Genomic DNA, 20,403 nt, shown 5'->3' with positions numbered 1-20,403 from the left:
ACATGCCACATGTGGCTTCTGAACTAGTGTGACTAGTGAAACTGAAGAAGTAAAGTTTGTCTTTAACTCTATTTATATCAAAATAGCCTCACCTCTTCAAGAGATAAACAGCAAAGTGTATTGCTCCACTCAATAAAACACGTCATAAATATACAGCCAGGGTAAAGATAAAAAATGCAATCTATAGCCTGGCGGTGGTGGTGCATGTCTTTAATCTCAGCACTTAGGAGGCAGAGGTAAATGGATCTCTTGAGTTCAAGGCCAGCCTGGTCTACACATAAAACAAACAAACAAACAAACAAAAAAAAAACACCTGACTCAAGCAAACAAACAAAAAAAGCAATCTATGAGTTGGAAAGATGGTTCACTGGCTAAGAGAACTTACTGCTCTTGCAGAAGACCCAGGTTTGGATCCCAGCATCCATACCAAGTGGCTCACAACTGCCGCTAACTCCAATTCAAGGACATATGATACCTTTTGCTAGATTCCACAGCCACTTAACTCCAATTCAAGGACATATGATACCTTTTGCTAGATTCCACAGCCACTTGCACACACATGCACATTACAACACGCATCTTTAAAATTTCTTTTTTCTTAATGCAACCCATTAGCCAGACCTATAATCCCAGTTTGTTGGTTTTTTTTTTTTTTTTGAGTGGTTGTGGGCAGAGGATAACAAGTTCAAGGCCAACCTGGGCAACATACTGAGTATAAGACTAGCCTAAGCAACTCAGTAAAACCCTGTCTCGAAATAAAAATTTAAAAAGCTGGGGATACATCTCAGTGCTATAGCATCTTCCTAGAATGAACCACAACTTCAGTTCCATTTCCCTTACCAAAAAAAGAAAAAGAGAAAGAAAATGGGTTATAATTAATATACTAAAGGAAAAAATGCAAATCCATCATATTTTGCAATGATTTCTTGTGTTTGACAACAGAAAACACAGACAACCACAACAACAAAGACTAGAAACCAGATATGGTGGTGGACGCCTGTCATACCATAACTTGAGTGGCTGAGGCAGGGCATCTAGAGTTCCAAGATGGTTTGGCTACATAACTGAACCTATGTTTCAAAAGAAAAAAGAAAACAAAGAAAAAAGGGAAAGAAATAGAAGAATCAAAATGTGATGACACAAATCACCCATCAGTGTGCAATATAAAAATAAGAAACTGTTGAAGATATAGAGAAATTAGGACTCTTGTACATTATGAGTGAGAAGTAAAAATGGGGCAGTCACTATATAAAACAGCTCAATGCGTCACTAAGATATTGAATACAGGGCCTAGAAATGTAGTTCAACCAGAGAATCTGCTTAGCATGTGCAAAGTTCTGGGTTCAATCCCCAACAATAAAAGGTTAAACACAGAATTATCATATGATTCATGAATCACACTTACATACAAAGGCAAAAGAACTGAAACAGAAACTCAACCAGACATACAGATGCCAGTTCTCTACAGCTGGGCTACTGATACAAGCCAAAAGGTAGAAGCAACCCAAATGTCAGCTAAGGAAAGAATGAATACCAGAACGTGATATACACATACAATGGAATATTAGCAAAACATAAAAGTGAGAACCTAGTACATGCTACACCTGGATCAATATTAATAATTGTCCTTCATAAAACAAACAGGAAAGGGCAAACATTGTAAGACTGCACTCAAATGAGAGGTACCTACAATGGGTATAGTCACAGAGGTAAAAAGCAGAATTCTGGTTGCTAAGAGTAGTAAGGGAAAGGGGGAAATAAAGAGAATTAACATTCTGTAGAGTTCTGTATAGAGTTCCAGCTTCACCATACAAAAAAGCTCTGAAGTGCAAGCATGACGGAGCACACAGGTAAATCCACTAGAGAAGAGGAGGCAGGCAGAGAGAGGTCAAGCTCAGTTGCAGCTCCACAGCCAACCAAGTTCAAGGCCAGTGTATTAGTTAGTTTTGCATTTCTATAACAAAACACCACAACCAAGGTAATTTATTTAAAAAAGTGTTTAATTAGGCTTATGGTTTCAGAGGGTTGGAACCCATACAGCAGAGTAAAGGCATGGTGGTGAAAGACCTGGATAAATCCAGACCGCCCCCCCCCCAAGCAGGAAAAAATAGAGCCAAAAATCTAAGCAGGGAGGGAAGAATCGAATCTGTTCAGTTTCAGGAACTAGCTGAAGATAAAGTTAGATTGTAATCTTGACAATAATCTTGAGAAACATGGAGTTGCCCCCTTGTGATTATCATTGGTATTTTTGGAATTTTCTATGATGCCCTCTCTACCCTTTGGATTACTGGGCTGTGGTTTCTTCCCTTAAAAACCCCTTATCCATGGGGCTGGAGAGATGGCTCAGTGGTTAAGTGCATTGCCTGCTCTTCCAAAGGTCCTGAGTTCAACCACATGGTGGCTCACAACCATCTGTAATGAGGTCTGGTTATTATTGTATGCATAAAAAAACAACAACAAAAAAAAACCCTTATCCCAGTTCCTCGGGGGTCAAACTCCTCCCCTGCATGGGTTATGAGTCTCGGCCATAGTGCAGCCATAGTGCACTGGTACCTGTCAATAAATCTCATGTGATTGCAGCAAGGACTGTCCCCCAATGAGTTACTGGGGGGGTCGTGTTATCCTGAGACTTGAGTGAGAGTCTCCCCTCACTGGGGGTCTTTCAGTTTCTCAGTCAATAGAGCCCACCCTTATGGGAGATGTCACATGTACTTTAGTTTGGTACTCTGCACGGTCTGTACAACCAAGACCACCGTCCTCTAAACCTCTTTATGGTAGAGGTCACAAGGATTTTGCAAAGAGTTTCAATATACTCATGCCTTAAGGTTTTTTTAATTACTATTATTCTACTAAAGGAACATAGCGATAAAATTACTTCTCATGACAAATGCTATAACCCTAGAGCAGAGCATCGCCCACTCAGTCCTCACCAGAAGCTGCTTCTTGCAGTAGGTAACAACGAGATCCACAAGTGGATAACGTGCAGAATGAGAGGCTTCCGAGCACTCAACTCTAAACGGGGTGTCTTTATCAAACCCCTCCCCTCAAGGCTCAAGGATCCATGCAGAAGAGGCAGAGGTGGTGGATAACACCAAGGAAACAGGGTCTTCCAGACTGATAAGCATCTGAACTCAGAGACTGAACAACACACACAAGACCTGCACAGGTTCCAACTACACAAAATCCCAGTACTGAGAAGGGGAAGTGAACACAAAGTTCCAGCCTAACCAAGAATCTATTTGCAACTGATACCTGCTAGGAAAGGAAAATCATATTTCTCCAGTGCAGTATAACTGGGTATACTTCCATACTCAGAGTAGCCCTCATGCCCAGGAGTAGTTGGCCAACACAAAACAAACTCCATGGGTTTTTGGTTGGCTTTTTGCTTTGTTTTGATACTTTGTCATAACTGATTTCTTTTTTTATAGTTTGTTTTGATTTTCTAGTTTTTGTACAGTGGGCAGGTTAGAGTTTTTCCAGTTGTTTTCATTTGTTGTTTGCTTTTGAAAGAGAGAAGATGAAGCTGGGTGGGCAGGGAACTTGGGGGATCTGGGAGGAGCAGGGAAAGTGGAAAGAATATGATGAATTATATGAAAAAAGTACATAAAATTTTAAGAATTGGAAAGAAACAGAGGGGAAGGAAGAAAAGAAGAAGGGAAGGAAGGTCTAAGGAAAGGAGGAAAAGAGGAAAAGGAAAGCAAACAGACACTTGAGTCCCCTAACGAGTGACTACAGCATTGCTATAGACTTGACTAAAGAAGGAAATGGAATTTTGATTGAGCCTCTCTAGACGCAGTTCCTGATTATAGAGAACAGCAGACAGAGGAGTAAGCTAAACTGCACCATAAATATGTGGTCAACAAAACTGAGTGCAGGAAAAGTACGATGCAGCCCACGGGATACAACAGAAAAGGAAAAAGAAGAGCTAGGCACAGCAATACACACCTACAATCCCGACACTTGAGAAGATGGAGAATTCAAAGGTAGCCCATGCTACAAAGAATAACAGTTTCAAAATACAAACCAAACAACAACAAAAACAATCAAGAGAACCTCTCCCAAAGTTTTAAAATTTTCTAACACAGGACAAAATTAAACTCTATTGGGTACAGATGCATTCTTAGGGAATAAAACAAGTGAAAAACAAAACTTCGGGAGCTGATTCTGACAAAAGTGGCAGCATGGCTTCTTTTGGGGGACAAAAGGTGGCTATGACTGAGACAGCACATGGAAGACTTCAAGGTAGCAAGTGAAAATCACTTCTTAGCGTGGGTGAAAGTCACTAAGGTGCTCACTTGCCAGTAACCCGTTGTATGATTTGTCTGTTGTAAGTGCTTTTCTGTATCTGTTTTGTTTTATAATACAGGATGGTTTTCCAATTAACATTTCTTTCATACAAATATCTAGTTGCTATAAACACATCTGATTTTCTCTTATGCTCCCCTTTCAAAATGCAGATATGATTCCTGCAGTGACATTCTGAAGCTATGTTCTTCATTCTCTTTTAGTTTTTATTTTATCCACAGAAGATCCCAGATCACTTTACTAAAATATTTCTCTAATCCTAGATGTTTTAGACTATAATCCCTCAATGTTCCCTGCCTCTTGTCTCCTGTTTTTAGATCCGAAGGTTGTGATCAGATTCAGGTTCACTGGTTTAGCAAACTTACCTCTTCCACACTGCGAAGGATAAGAGCATCTGGCTGTCACTTACCTATGACAATATTCTTTTCATTTCTAACATGAAAACCAGTGTAAATCATTTCTTAAAATTTTCATATCCAAGTCCAACCCCCCAATGCAAGAAAAATAAAAATGAATACACTGTGATTAGTAAAGAGATGTGGCTCAGTAGTAGAATTTATTTATTTGCCCAGCATGCCCAAGGCCCTGTGTTCTATCCCCAAACCAGGGACAGAGGCAAATATCTGTGATTTAAAGACTAATGATTTAAAAACATCAGCTTTGTTCATTATTTAAAAGTAAACCAGAAATCCCAGAAAATATCAGGCAAAGAAAGTGATAACTATCTATCAATCCCAAGAGAACTACAATCAACTGAATCACCATATCACGCCCCCTATAAAATGCTGTTTTCTAGATACAATGATGTCTTGTTACCTGCTGGACGGCTTGAATTGAGGCTGAGTAGGAACGAAGAGAGAGACAAAATTTCAACAAATTCTGCTGCAAAGGTGACAGAAATTGAAACGCGGCTTCCAGTATCGCATTGTAATAGGAATGATCAGTGTCTGTCAAAAAAGCACATTAACCAGAACAATTGCACGACTGTAAATAACCAAACAAGACAGTTCACAAAGCACAAGACAAACACAGATGATAAGCTGTTCCCACCTGAACTCTGTCGAGTGACTAAAATCACCAGAGGTCCACAATACAAATGGACACTTCTCTCCTTCCTCTAAACCACTCTGCTTGCCTAGACAGCTACTTTCCTACTCTTTGGATGGCTTGCTCCTTGAGGAATTCAGCTATGAAATCATTCACTCAGTAAAGTAGACTTCATCTTTACACTACGCTTCTAGAGACCAGTTACATCGCTGCTGAGGTCCAAGAATATCTGTCTACCACATCATTTACTAAAGTACTTATTCACTGACTCTGGGCACCCACAGACAGAGGCAATGGCTTCTGTCATTGTACTCTGATACTAGATGTGCTCTCAACTAAAATAACTAAGTAAAGCACTAAGGAATGCAACAAAATATTAAAGGACATTGATAGTATCATAAAATTTGATGATAAGTATTTAAACAAAAAAGCTAGCTAGGCAAAATTATTTAGAAGGAAAAGACATCTGTGTGCTACCATCATAAACCCTCTAGTAAAGGAAGAGCAAATGTACAAAACTTGTTACATAGCAAGCAGTCATTTTTGCCAGACTGTGATATGTGTGTGTACTGTCAAAAAACAAAACAAAACAATCACTCCAGAATAAATGTTAAGTGGCTTTTAAAAGCAAGCAGAACCTTTAATCCCAGCACTTGGGAGGCAGAGGCAGGCGGATCTCTGTGAGTTCGAGACCAGCCTGGTCTACAAGAGCTAGTTCCAGGACAGGCTCCAAAACCACAGAGAAACCCTGTCTCGAAAAACCAAAAATCAAAACCAAAAAAAAAAAAAAAAGCAAGCAGAAAATACAAGAAACAGAGAAAAGAATGAGTATCCAACTTTTTATTTTTATTTAACTTTGACTACAGTATGAGTTACAGGAGTTATTCAAAAAATAAAATCTTCAATAGAAAAAGTATTAACTTTGGCATGTGTGAGTGTGGTGTATACAGATATATGTGTATGAAGACACTTGTGTCAAATGGACATGAACATGCCTACATATATATGCAGTCTCAAAATTTATACCAAACGTCTTCCTTGATCTTTTTCACTGAGCCCAGAGCTTGCCGACTGCAGCTAACCTACCAGCCAGCTTGGTTCAGGTACACCCTTTCTCTGCCTCCTGAGTGCTAAGAGGACAGGTGACTAGCACATCTGCTTAGCTTGTGTATGGTTCTGGGATCTGACGCTGATCCTCCTGCTTGCACATTAAGTGCTTTATCCACTGAGTTATTTCCCTAGTCCCAATATTTACATTTTTAAAAGCAGAATATAAAAGGTTCCATATCACATTAGCATTATCTTACATGGAAAAAAACAGAAAGAAATACCTCAAATGGTCCCAGAAATTAATAATGTCAATCTTTAGATGGCAGACCTATGAATATTATTTAGCATGTTTTTATAATCACTTCTAAGAATTCACATCCCTGTAACATTAACCAAGAATATGCATCATTTTTATTGAAATTTCATTTTAAATGTTAAGACTTGAAGTTTTAGCTAAAATCCTTATTAATAAATTCATTACATGAAATCATAAAATTCTTTAAGATTTATTTTATTATTTTTAATTATTTGTTTGCCTGTGTGTTGGTACATACACATGACTGCCCTCAGAGCCAGAGGCATCAGGTCCCCTTGGAGCTGGAGCTACAGGCAGTTGTGAACTGCTGGATATGGGAGCTGGGAATCAAACTCGGGTCATCTGAAAATCATCCACACTCTTAACCACTGAGCCATGTCTCCAACTCTGTGAGATAATTTGTTATAAACAATTCTACTTCACTCTAACTCACATGACTAAAACTTATAGATGCTTGTTCAAAATCTGCATGCATTTCCATCACAAGATTCAGATGACTATTAAAATGCTATTTTAACAAAAGTTTAAAAGTAACTGAATACATTTAACTTAACAATAGTCAATTTCCAACCATTTCTATGCCAGTAATAACTGACACTTGTCTAAGCTTAATGGTCAACATTTTAATGACTGTCTTATGTCATTGAAGGAGAATATGTTCAGAGCAATACACTATTGGGTGACTTTGTCCCTATGTAAATCAATAAAATACACTTACACAAATAAGACAACTAAGGTCACTGGGTGACATCCTATGACACCACTCTCATGGATGTAGTTCATCCCTGACCAGAACATCACTATACTTCCCTATTAGCATCTTTGACTAGCAATGCCTGCAACCTAGATTACATCTTTTATGTTAGAAAATGTTCAAGAAAGCACACCATCCATAAACTAAAACTGAGCGATACAAGATACATCTTTAAAAAAAAGATAGATAAGATATATCTTTATATATATATCTTAATTTGACATCTTGACAGTCAAGTAGTCAGTGGTTAGCAGGCACAGTCAGCAGGCACAATGGAAAACATACTAGGTGGCACTAAGTTAATGATAACACACGTAACACAAAGAGATCACTTGTGTAACTATAACAAAAGAGAGAATGAATCAGACAGATCAAGTTAATACTAAATGATCTAAGATAAAATGCACTTTTGCTAAGTAGTGCCAAAACACATTAACAAAAGAGCACAACAGAGCAAAAGCAATGGGAAGAAAGGCATTATCTGCAGTCAAAGTTACAAACTGCATACACACAAAAATAATGATTTGTGGTTACACACAGTGATGTCTGCCAACAGCCCCAATTATTCAAGAGGCTGAACCAGTAGGACTATTCTAAATCAGCCTTTGTCAGACATCATTTCTTGCAAAGGGAAATAAAAATGTATTGGTCTAAGTCAGTAGGGGTTTGGGACTAGCTCAGTGGCATAGTGTAAGTTTCCCATGCACTGGGTTCAATCTTCCTACCATGACAACTCTAGTCAGTAAGAAAATAATATTTTCCATTAACTGCCATGTTACATATACTATACAAAGGAGACCATTTTTTTCTAACATTTTCCCAGACCACAAAGTCAAACAAATATTTGCTTCAATTTTACCGTGATGATCAGATGATCCAATATTTTGACTGGCTTCTACAAAACTCCAAAATTTTTCTTGACTGTCTTCTGCTAAGAACTCACTGGGAGAAAAGTGGGAGATATCAGCAATTAGACAATAAAATCTTCCATTACAAGCTATATTACTAGGGAGAATAAAAGGGGATTTACATTCCCAAATGCCTGTAGTTTGGTTTTTATTTTATTTATATGTATACATATATACATAAACATATGTATATATTATATATCTTTATGTATAATGTATATTTTCTTAATGAAAAGTAAGTTTTATTATTTCATACTAGCTATTAATAACAGCTTAATAACTTGTTCACTTGGTTATTTCTTTAAAAACCTAGAACAATAAAAATGTTATAATAATAGGGAAGCCCTAATATATAAATGACTTATGAAACCCATTAGCAAAACTCATCAGCAGTGAAAGCAGAATTAGGAAATGGCCATTCTAGTGATAGTTCTGCCCACATCCTTTCTGAAAGATCTTACAAAGCGCAAACATGTTTAGCTTAAGGTTCTCCCACAGTAAACATGAATCCTAAAAATTTTCTTGAATAAAGGTATATCTTTTGGCATCTAAAAAAACAAATTTTCAAGATCACCAATTTTCTTAGCTTAAAATTAGTACACATCTAACAAGTCAAATCTAAGAACTAACATCCCTTTTAGCTTTACACTATTATCCTAAAACAATGGTCTTTCTGAATTTCCTTCACTCAAGTCTAAAGCTCCTGAAACAAAATGCATTTAATGACCGAATAAATGATTCATGTACACTGGTGATCATCACTTGAAGCTAAGTGCTAATGTGGTAGTTATCTCTCACTGTCTTAAAGCAAACTACAGAGCTAGATCTCAGCTTACCTAGCCAAAGGAAGACTTGCCCATTACTTGCCAACACTGGGGTGTACAATTCTCACTCTACTCCACAGCTAAACACAGAGATATGGGAAAATAAGAAACAATTTCGGGTAATGCAGCTTCTCTAAAAATAGGTTTCAAAAATTATCCACTATTATTAATGTAGTAGATTTAGTGCCTTCATGAGTCTTATTTTTCTAGGCTGTCTAGCAACTAATATAAACACTAACCAGACTCACCTTAGAGTAGCTTACACTCTACAGAAACAGGGGCTAGGATGGCATGCTATGCAAATGAACAAATCCATGAACTCAAGGGAAGATGACATACTCACCAGTGGGAGAAAAAAACAAGGACTCACTAGGGCTAAATATACTTTTCACATAAGCATAAACAATTTTCTTTTTTGGTTTTTTGAGACAGGGTTTCTCTGTGGCTTTGGAGCCTGTCCTGGAACTAGCTCTGTAGACCAGGCTGGTCTCGAACTCACAGAGATCCGCCTGCCTCTGCCTCCCGAGTGCTGGGATTAAAGGCGTGCGCCACCATCGCCCGGCTAGTTTTGTTACTGTTATGAATTGTAATAAATAGCTGTTTTCCAATGGTCTCTGGAAGGGTCATTCAATCCCCTCCCCTGAAGAGAATGAGGTTGAGAACCACTGCCCTAGAGGTAATTGCAGAGTGATACAAATACAAATAAATAGGCTTCTTTTGGAGTTGCCTACAAGGCCTATTGCCTTGACTACCTGTTTGCAAATACCTACTGGAGAAGAGACTAAAAGTTAACAACTCAAAGTGGCAAATTGTCAGAGACACCATGAAACGGGAAGATGTTTGTGATGAGGAAGTTAATGATGCAAACATCATAGCCTATACACTCAACTGTGATCAAAGAAAGGGAACAAAGATTTGAGGAATTAGAGCTGAAGTATTAGACACACTTTCTCAATTCCATGGATATGTACCACAAAAATCTTCTAGGGATTGGAGATGCAACTCCAGTATTAAGAGTGCTTGCCTACCATGCATGAAATCCTGGGTTCATTATCCCCAATATCATACAAACTAGACACAATAGCACATGGCTATAATCCAACACTGAGTACACAGAAGCAAGACCAGAAGTTCAAGGTCACCCTTAGCTACATAGTAAGTGTGAGGCAAGTCCAGGATACATAAGACCCTGTCTTTAAAACAAAACAACAAAAACGATTATTAAAAAAAATAATGTATTGTGTATTTTATCACTTTAAGACTTAATTATTTTATATAATTCAAGTATGGCCTGATTGTTTATGATACTGAATCATTATGTAGCCCAGTATGACCTCAAATACACAGTTCTCCTACCTTAACCCCTCCATGTGCTGGATTTACATGTAAATACTATCATGCTAGGCTATGATGATTTCTGGAGGAGGAGGCAGGGGCGGCACTGAGGACTGAACCTAGGTTCACGCCTGGGGAGCGATCGTTCTAACACTGAGTTATACTCCCCATCTTTTATTGTTCTTGTTGCTGGATAATAGTGATGTTTTCAGATAGTATCTGGATAACTTTCCATCCTTCTGCCCAGGCAGCTGGTATTACAGATACCTCACCATTCCTAGATCTAAGATAACTCTTTTATATCACTGTCTCATGTATCCAAGACTGATTTTGAGTTCTCTATACACCAAAGCATGACCCGAACTCCTGATCCTCCTGCCTCTCAAATGCTGAGATTACAGACATGTGCTCCTCACCCTAACAGTTTATGTAGTGCCAAGGACCAATACAGTGACACAAGGGAATACTAGGTGGTACAAAAAAAAAAAAAAATTAATGTGTATAGATGTTAGTACAAATTAGTAAGATCTAACTTACTACAAAAATAAGTAAAAATAAGAAGAACCTCCAAATTTAAGGAAGTACCCAGATTTGGGAGACTCCAATGTAGAACAGGACCATCTTAAGCTGGGTGATGGTGGTGCACACCTTTAATCCCAGCACTCGGGAAGCAGAGGCAGGAGGATCTCTGTAGTTTGAACCAGCCTAGTCTACAAGAGCTAGTTCCAGGACAGGCTCCAAAGCTACAGAGAAACCCTGTCTCAAAGAAAAGAAAAAAGAAAAAAAAAACAAGTAAACCCGTGGCTTCTGCAGCTCCTTTCTCCTCCTCCACCCCCCATTCTCTTACCCTAGAGTCTTGTTCTTATGAGCAGTGTTCCTAAACCTGCCTATGGCTCAGTCCTGTGCAGCTGCAGACAGAGTCTGTGTCCTCAGAGCCCTTACATGGTACAGAGCTTAACATGTGCAAATGAGAAGTACAAGCTCACTACTGATAATCCATTTACTACCAGACCCCAAGTTTATAATATTCCAGTATACAGAAGAGAATATCTCCTTACCTGGCTTCCAATAGCAGTGGAGGAGAAAACCACTTTGTGGTCAGAGAGGTTGTAATGGCTTTGGAACTGGCCTCTGCTAAGGAAAACAGGCACAGGGAAGCCAGTGTAATTATAAGTCCCATGTTGTAACAAAGCTCTACAAAGGGAAAAAGAAGAGAAAGTAATGTTAAAATTTCAAAAGGAAGCACAAAACAACACTAATACTTAGGGACACAAAGTAAGAATGAAGGTACATGAAGCATGATTAATAAAAACTCAAGAGTCAGAAATTGGGGTTCAACCTGAAAATCCGAAAAGCGAAACAGTCAGCCACTGGCTCTTACCTTGACCTCAGTCTGAAATGGCGATTCTGCCTCCCAGAATCTCAGAATGAACTATGTCTGAGAGCTGTCTTCCCCCATCTTATATTCCTCTCTAGGGCTGGGATTAAAGGCGTGCACCACCTGATTTCTATGGCAACTAGTGTGGCTACTGGGATTAAGGGTGTGTGTCATTGTGGCTACTGAGATTAAAGGTTCATGTTACCATAACCTGGCCTGTAAAGTTGGCTAGTGGGACTGTTTTACTCTTAGATCTTCAGGCAGTCTTTATTTATTAAAATACAATTGAAATGCCACTACAGGTATAGAAATCAAATGCTTCTGAAACAGACAGCATTTAACACCTTGATGGTCCAAAAGGCAATGCTGAGTACCTGGAACAAGGAGAGCTAGGGAGTGAAAGCTGGCGACAATCTTTCCTACAGGATGCCAGTTCCATTCATAAAGTATGAGGATAAACAAAGCTAAGATAGAAGAAATACGAATGAGTGGTGCTATAGACTGAATCCTAATCTACAAAAAAAGAGGTGGGGTATGTTGCAATAGTAATCCCTCTGCCTCAGAATGGGAACTGACTTGGAGACAAGGTGATAAAATTCTGGTCATTAGTACAGTAATCCAGTGAGACCAGAGTTAAGGAAGGGAGAGAGATAAACAGACCCAGAAAAAGGACCTGTGAAGAGAGAAGTAAACACTGCAACTATACCAAGCAGTATCTGCGGGTCTGATGCTACTAGAGACTGATCAGGCAAGCAAAAGTCCCTCCTCCTTGTAGATTTGGAGGAAATCTGTTGCAGCCACACTTCAACTGAGGACTTGTAGCCTAAAAACTAGAAGACAATGAAATCTACGGCCGGAAGCCACCCAGTTTACGGCTCTTCATCTTGTTAGCTCTAGGATATAATGTAGTGAGTTTCAAAAGTAATGAACTCAAAGACTGGATCTACAATGGGCAAAGACATCAGTAACGTTTCACGCCAACTGCTCCCATCTATAAAGTAGGGAATCCAAGTTCCCAGGAAGCAGTACAGAACTGCCTTACTCCCATCAGCAGCCTCTCCAAGCAAACTGACATTCTCAGAGACAGCATCCCAACCCCTGCAGAAATCCCCTTCAGGTCTTGATTGACCTCAGTTCTCATGCTAAAAACTTACCAACAGAACTTCCTTAATCAGACACACATTCTCCACCGAGCTATAGACAGGTCAGCACCTTCAGGCTAGAACTTGCCTGGCACAGCATGATGCCCATTAAACCACAGGGCCACAGAAGAAAAGGAAAAGCCAGGCCAAGTGACTCAAGTCTATATATACCCTTAGCTACACAGGAAGCTGGGGTGAAATTAGGATTAGAATTAAGGTTAGCCTGAGCAACGTGAGATGGGCAAGATGAGATCTCTTCTAAATTGAAGAAAACAAAAATCAGCATCTAACTTTGGATGGGACACATGAGAATGAGAAGATGGGAAGTACTATATATTCTGTGCTTCTAAACGTCAGGCTCTGGCAGGCTCACCCTGGTCACACCCATTCCTTGATACTGGTTATAAAATCTATTAATGAGATGGACACAAAAGATATTGAGTGAGCCGATCAGGATCTACATTTTTACTGATACCATTTATGCTAAGAGCCTACTTTACACAATGCATAAAGACTGAAAAATAATTGAAACAAAATATAGAAATAGAAAAGTATCTTTTAGAAGCACTGCCAACTTCTCTACAAATACACAAACAAAACAACAAAAACTTGAACATTCCATGTGTAAATAAAAGACTAAGTCCTAAATGGGATGTCTTCATCAGATCGTCTCTTCAGGGCTCAGAATGAAGGATTCTGTGTCTCCCCCATCCACAGGGGAAAGCAGAGGAAGTAGGCTCCACCAAGCAAGTCTCCAGGGACGAAAAACTGAAGCAGGGGCTTTACTAGCTCCAACCTCATCTTATCCCCTTCCTCCATCTTGAGAACTTGCCCTCCCACTCACAGGGTGGGGAGCATCCTTGTCTGCCCTTCACTTTAGTTTGCCCAGGCAACTTGTGTTGGCCAGTAGAATGAGGCAGGTGGATGTGTGTTGTTCCAGAATCCACGTCTTAAGAAAACTCAGGGAGTTAGGCAGAAAGATTCTAAGAGTGAGAGGTAGTGACTAACTTCAGGAAAACAGTATCCTCCAGACACAACTGGACTGCTGCACATATGAACTCAGAGACAACAGCACACACACAGCCTGCATGGGTTCAACTGGACTGCTGCACATATGAACTCAGAGACAACGGCAGCACACACACGGCCTGCATGGGTTCCAGCCAGACTGTGTTCCAGCACTGAAAGGAGGAAGTAGACATGGGCTCCCATGCCCAAGCAAGAAGCTACCTGCAACAGACACCCACTTGCAAAGTAAAAATGGAGCCTTAAGTCTGCCTGAGTACATTAACAACCTCAGGGTAGGCCCCATGCCCAGCAGTAAAGTCAACACACACACACACACACACACACACATACACACACACACACACACACACATACACACATACACACACACAAAAACCCTCAATATTTTTGTCTCAAGTTGCTTTATTTGAGTATTTTTTTGTCTTATGGGTCTTTTGCTTGTTCATTTTGGTTTCTATTTTCTGAATGTTTTGCATGTTGGGGTAAAAGTTTCTTGTTTGGGGGGAGGGGCTTCGCTTGTTTGTTTTTTAAAGAGAAACAGAGCCAAGTGGTGTTGCCACAGTCAGGAGGCAGTGACCAGCCTGGTCTACATAGAGTTTTCTAGGACAGCCAGGGTTATTAAAGAGAAACCCTGTCTCAGAAAAAAAAAAAAAAAGAAAGAAAACAAATATATTTTTCAAAAAAAGGAAAGAATGCCCAATCTCAAAGTATACTATGGAGCAACACTGAGAAAGAGAAGCTGGTGCTGGCATACACGTAACAGGTTGAGTTCGAGGCCAAGCCTGATCTACAGAGCGAGTTCCAGGACTGGCTCCAAAGTTATAGAGAAACCCTATCGTGGGAGGAAAAGAAAAAGAAAAAGAAAAGAGGAAACAACAGAGAAAGGGGTGTGACACCAAGATTCAATATGATTTACAGAGGTCAGGGCCAAATGGCTAGTTCACAGCAGCACTTGAAGGGGAGTTATAGTAATATACATATACAGGGAAAGCGAAGGGAAGCTCCTAAAATGGTGGCTTCTTGTTTCTGGAAGGCATTTCAAGGGGAAACAGTTGTAAAGCATGGAAGCAGGTATCTAAGGAGGACCAAGAGGAGAAAGAAGAGGACCCAGGGGACCTACAAAATACCCAAGCCAGCATCAACAGAGCAGGCTTCCAGTCTTCAGGCCTCTCCCATCCCAAAAGAATAAAGTGGCTACTTTTCCTTTGACATCAGCTGTCACCCTGGTTACACACTCAGGAGGCAGAAACAGACAGATCTCTGTAAGTATATAAAGATAGCCTGATCTACATGGTGAGTTAGAGGCCAGCGAGATACATAGTAAGACCCTATCTCAAAAACATTTTTTTACCATTTTCTTTTTTTAAATTTTTTATTAATTTTACATACCAACCACAGTTCCCCCTCCCTCTCCTCATCCCACTTCCCCTCACCCCATCCTCCATTCACTCTTCAGAAAGGGTAAGACCTCTCATGGGGAGTCAACAATGTCTGGTATATCACATTGAGGCAGGACCAAGCCTCCATTCCTGCATCAAGGCTGAGCAGGGCATCCCACCACAGGGAATGGGCTCCAAAAAGGTAGTTCATGCACCAGGGATAGATCCTGGTCCCACTGCCAGAAGCAGAACAAACCACACAATTGTCATCCGCATGCAGAGGGCCTAGGTCCGTCCCTTGCAGGCTCCCTAGCTCTCACAGTCCAGAGTCCATGAGCTCCCACAGGTCAGCAGTCTCTGTGGGTTTCCCCGGCATGATCTTGACCCATCCTTGCTTATATAATCCCTCTTCCTTCTCTTCAACTGGAGTCCCAGAGCTCTGTCCAGGGCTTGGCTAAGGATCTCTGCATCTGCTTCCCTCAGTTACTGGATGGAGGTTTTATGATGACAATTAGGCTAGTCACCAATCTGATTACAAGAGAAGGCCAGTTCAGGTACCCTCTCCACTATTGCTAGGAATCTTTGCTGGGGCCATCCTTGTGGGTTCCTGGGAATTTCCCTAGCACCAGGTTTCTCCCTAATGATGGCTCCCTCAATCAAAGTATCTCTTTCATTGCTCCTCCTCTCCGTCCCTCCCCCAACTCAATCATCCCCATTCCCTCCCTTCTACCCCTTCCCTGCCCCCAGTTACCCAGGAGATCCTATCTATTTCCCCTTCCTAGGGGGATCCTTGCATCCCTCTTAGGATCCTCCTTAAAAACATTTTTTTAAAAGTAATTAAAGCCGGGCGATGGTGGCGCACGCCTTTAATCCCAGCACTCAGAGGCTGGGATTAAAGCAGAGGCAGGCGGATCTCTGTGAGTTCAAGGCCAGCCTGGTCTACAAGAGCTAGTACCAGGACAGGAACCTAAAGCTACGGAGAAACCCTGTCTCGAAAAATCAAAAAAAAAAAAAAAAGTAATTAAAGTCAGGTGATGCTGGAACGCATCACCTTTAATCCCAGTACTCAGAAGCAGAGGCAGGAGGATCTCTGAGTTCAAGGCCACACGGGTCACCAGAATGAGTTTCAGGACAGCCAGGGTTACATAGTGAAACCCTGTTTCGAAAAACACACAAACAAGGTAATTCAATAAAGTAGAGCACAACTAAGGAAGATTCTTTTATATATCTGTTCATTTTTATTTCCAAGATATTTTTTTTATTTTAAAGATTTAATTTTTTATGTGTATTGGTACTTTGCCTGCCTGCCTGCCTGCATGTATGTTTACCATTTGTGCCTGGTGCCTGAGGAGGCCAAAAGAGGGTGTCAGAGCCCCCAGAACTGAAGTTATAGATGATTGTGAGCCACCATGTGGGTGCTGGAAATCAGAGACGGGTCTCCTGGAAGAGCAGTCAGTGTTCTTAACCACTGAGCCATCTCTCCTGTCCCCTGAGGAAGAATCTCAAAAGTGACCTCAGGGCTCCACACCCTGGTGAATGCACATCCCAAACACACAAGAAAAGCAAAATGGGAAATTGACAAGATTGTAAGGAGGATAAGAGGAGGGAAGCTGGAGGGAATGGGAAGAGGGGAGGGAGTGGGAACTGGGATTGGTAAGTAAAATGAAAAAAGATAGTTTTCTTTGTTTAAAAAAATAAAATAAAGGATAAAAGTGAGAGGCTACATACACAAAGGTACTCTTGCACTATTTTAAATATTTTAAAGATGTATTTCTTATTTTTACTTACACGTATATATGTGAGACTGAGCTCATTTATATACACCATGTGTGCACAGGTGCCCAAGTACCAGAGAGCATCGGATCTCCCGGAACTACATTACAGGGAGTTGTAAGCTGTCTGTTGTGGGTGCAGGGGGCAGAACTCAGGTCCCCTGCCAGAAAAGTAAATGATCTTAATTGCTGCCATCACCGCTCCTGCCCTCCCTTCTTTTACAGAGAAATGATACATCCTTATGAAGTATGGCACCACTGTTTATAACAAGATGAAAGATATACATTAAAGAGTAGCTTTGCCAACCTAACCCCACGCTTGACCTCACAAGTGATACCAGAGGGAGATGTGTCCGGAGAAACAAACAGGTAAGTACTCATTTGTTTGAAGATACTTTCATTTTATAAGCTCCACTAGCATTCTGACCTTAATGGTCCTTATATGTTGCTTACAATGATGAGTATTCCGAAGACGGCAACAGAGGGAGCAATGCTGGTAGCATGATGGACAAACAGGCAACAGTCTAACAAGTTATAGGCCCTAGTCTACTATCAACCATCTGGGAGCTCCTGGAGCATTTAAACCGACGTTTGCTTAATGATCCACAGTACAATATAAAAACTGGATAGCCGGGCAGTGGTGGCGCATGCCTTTAATCCCAGCACTCGGGAGGCAGAGGCAGGCGGATCTCTGTGAGTTCGAGGCCAGCCTGGTCTACAAGAGCTAGTTCCGGGACCGGCACCAAAGCAAAAAACTGTATAACAGGTGTACAGAGCAGGATGGTGATTCATTCTTAAGATGTTACCAAATTCCTTCTTTCTCTTTCAAGACAGAACTTGCTATGTAGCTGGGGATGACCTTGAATTCCAAATCCTACTGCCTCTCTCAAGTGCTGGGATTACGGGAAAGCACCACCACAGACCTAGCTACTTGCTTCAGCATTTTTAAACTGAAGAAGAGTTAGCAAACTCTTTAAAAAAAGAAAAAAAAAGGCAAAAAAAAATCTTCAAACTGCAAGTCTACCAACTGAATTTCAACATGTTCAATAGCAGCAAAGAAAAATAAGAAAGCATCCAATCCAAGTGCAAAGAAATTAACTTGACAAATTTACACCTAATAACCATCCGCTGCGGCTCGCATAAGCTTGGTTTCAGCTCCAAAGTTACTATTCATCTGAATGAGAATGAGGAGATACCTGCAAAGACACTCTAACTGAAAAATCTCCACAGCTCCACTGAGTCCCACCTAGTTAAAGGTGCACTAAGACTCCTTCCTGCTACAATACAGAGTGCTGTTTACTTCCTTTAATAAAGTTTTAGGCCAGGGAGGTGGCTCAATGGGTAAAGGCACTTGCTACACAAGCCTGATGACCTGAGCTCAATCCCCAGACTCAGTGTCCACACGCTCACCATGACAAACTCTCTTACTCTGTCTGTCTCTCTGTCTCTGTCTCTCTCTCTGTCTGTCTCTCTCTCTCTGTCTCTCTCTCTCTCTCTCTCTCTAAGGAAGTTCTACCAAGATGGCTCAGTGGGTAAAGGCTCTTGTCAAGCGAGCCTGGTGACCTGAGTTTGATCCCTGAAACCCACAACAGAGGTGGGTGGTGAGAACAAACTCCACAAAGTTGTCCTGCACACACAGGGACAAAAAACTACATAAATAAAATAAAATTTTTAATTTAAAAAAGAAAAGTTTCAGCTAAGTTTACCAAAAGCGAAGCAAGCCACGTGAAAAGGCTCCAATCTGCTCCAATCTGGTACAGTAGTTTTAACTAGCTCTTTAAAATGTCTTCAAGCAAGCCCGGTGATGGCCGCCTAGCCTCAAGTCCCAAAGCTACTCTGGGTTACCTGAGATTCTATCTCCAAAGGGGGAGAGGGGAGCAACAAATAAAAATATGTCTTCATGCGTTTGCCTGTGTACAAGATATTTCTAGGAAAGAAAGCACTTTATACTAAAATAGGCTTGCACGTGCACGGATGTTTCCAAGGCACGGTTAAGGATCAGATCCCAGGTCTCAGAACAAGCAAAACATTCTCCTTCTCGAACCTGGCAACAAATGCAGAACGAGAGAGTTCCGACAAGCAATGAGAAGAGCTCACGTCCTTAACGTATTGGAGATGCAAGCGTATCTTCTGCAGGTCACAGTTATTAGTGAAGCGGATCGTCCAATTTTATTCCAAGAGATCTTATCACTTACAGAAAACGATAACCAAGAGGTTAACCCGTTTTCATTTAGGGAAAACAGAAACCTATAAAAACACCAACTCGTTCTCCAGAGACATGCCAAAGTGCTGGTTCTCAACCTACTTAGGGTCAGGCTTGGTCTAAATTCCTGGGGGCACTTCCTCCTCCTAACACCTCAAACCGAGTTAGTACGGCTGGAGAGAGCCCGCCGACTCACGCACTGAACCTAAGACCGCTGGGGACAACTTGAGGCTTTCGCAGAGAGAACACTGGAGGAGAAACCGAGTCGGGGTAGACCAAGGTGACTCGAACTCACGGTCGCCTCCCGCTCTGGCCCCTCTCCTGTTTCCGAGGCCTCCCCACGCCACCCGAGGTACCTGTCACCCGCCGAGCAGCCGAGGCAGCCGAGGCGTTCGCATCCCCCCCGCTGCCCATGCCCGGACCGCACATCGTCCACTCCGGTGTCAGCAACGACGCCCGGGTAGGGCGGGACAGCGGCGACCTCGGTGGAGGCTGCGCCAGTGAGAAGCCGACACGCGCCTTTCCCGCCGCTGCTCACAAGCCGGTTTCTCAAAGCAGCAACCCAGTTGCCAGCCACCCCTGCACTTCCGCTTCCTTGAGGCGAAAGCAGGACAACTTCCGCTATAGAGTGCGGGCTGGAGTTTGCCAGAGCGTCCCGCATCCGCCATATTGCCAGTCGAAACCTCGCCCCTCTTTTCCGGCCCCTCCTCTCTCGGGGTCGAGCGGGCGAGCAGTCCGGATAGCCTCTACCTTCTCAAGTCCCGGGAAGAGGCTAGTCTATGTGGCTGATCTCCAAGGTTTCGCCCAAAGGTGCAGGCAGATAGGTATTTCAATCTTTGTTTTTCAGATTTTTATCATTTATTACCTTCAAGTTAAATCAATGTGCAGTTAAACTCAGGCCGCAAAGGCAAGTGCATCTTTGTGAGTTCAAGGCCAGCCAGGACTGCTTATAGAGACCCTG

At 41.4% G+C, this 20,403-nt stretch overlaps 1 protein-coding gene across 2 annotated transcripts in view; it reads right to left on the bottom strand.

Annotated features, from left to right (window-relative positions):
• The window catches only part of Uggt1 (UDP-glucose glycoprotein glucosyltransferase 1), a 117,863-nt gene extending 97,847 nt beyond the window's left edge, over positions 1 to 20,016 (bottom strand). For both annotated transcript variants that reach the window (XM_041655245.1, XM_041655246.1), the window contains exons 1-4: positions 19,799 to 20,016; positions 11,598 to 11,733; positions 8,332 to 8,414; positions 5,122 to 5,252 (exon numbers count right to left, since the gene is read on the bottom strand). In XM_041655245.1, the coding sequence (XP_041511179.1) occupies positions 5,122 to 5,252; positions 8,332 to 8,414; positions 11,598 to 11,733; positions 19,799 to 19,871 (423 nt within the window). In that variant the 5' untranslated portion in view covers positions 19,872 to 20,016. The remainder of the gene's footprint in view (positions 1 to 5,121; positions 5,253 to 8,331; positions 8,415 to 11,597; positions 11,734 to 19,798) is intronic.
• Between the last annotated feature and the right edge of the window lie 387 nt (positions 20,017 to 20,403).

Source organism: Microtus oregoni, unplaced genomic scaffold, assembly GCF_018167655.1.
Source record: "Microtus oregoni isolate MIOR12 unplaced genomic scaffold, Mior012 000007F_ref0000211, whole genome shotgun sequence".
In the NCBI taxonomy this organism is placed as follows: domain Eukaryota; kingdom Metazoa; phylum Chordata; class Mammalia; order Rodentia; family Cricetidae; genus Microtus; species Microtus oregoni.
Note: the sequence above shows the minus strand (reverse complement) of the source record. Positions and strands in the feature narration are given on the sequence as shown.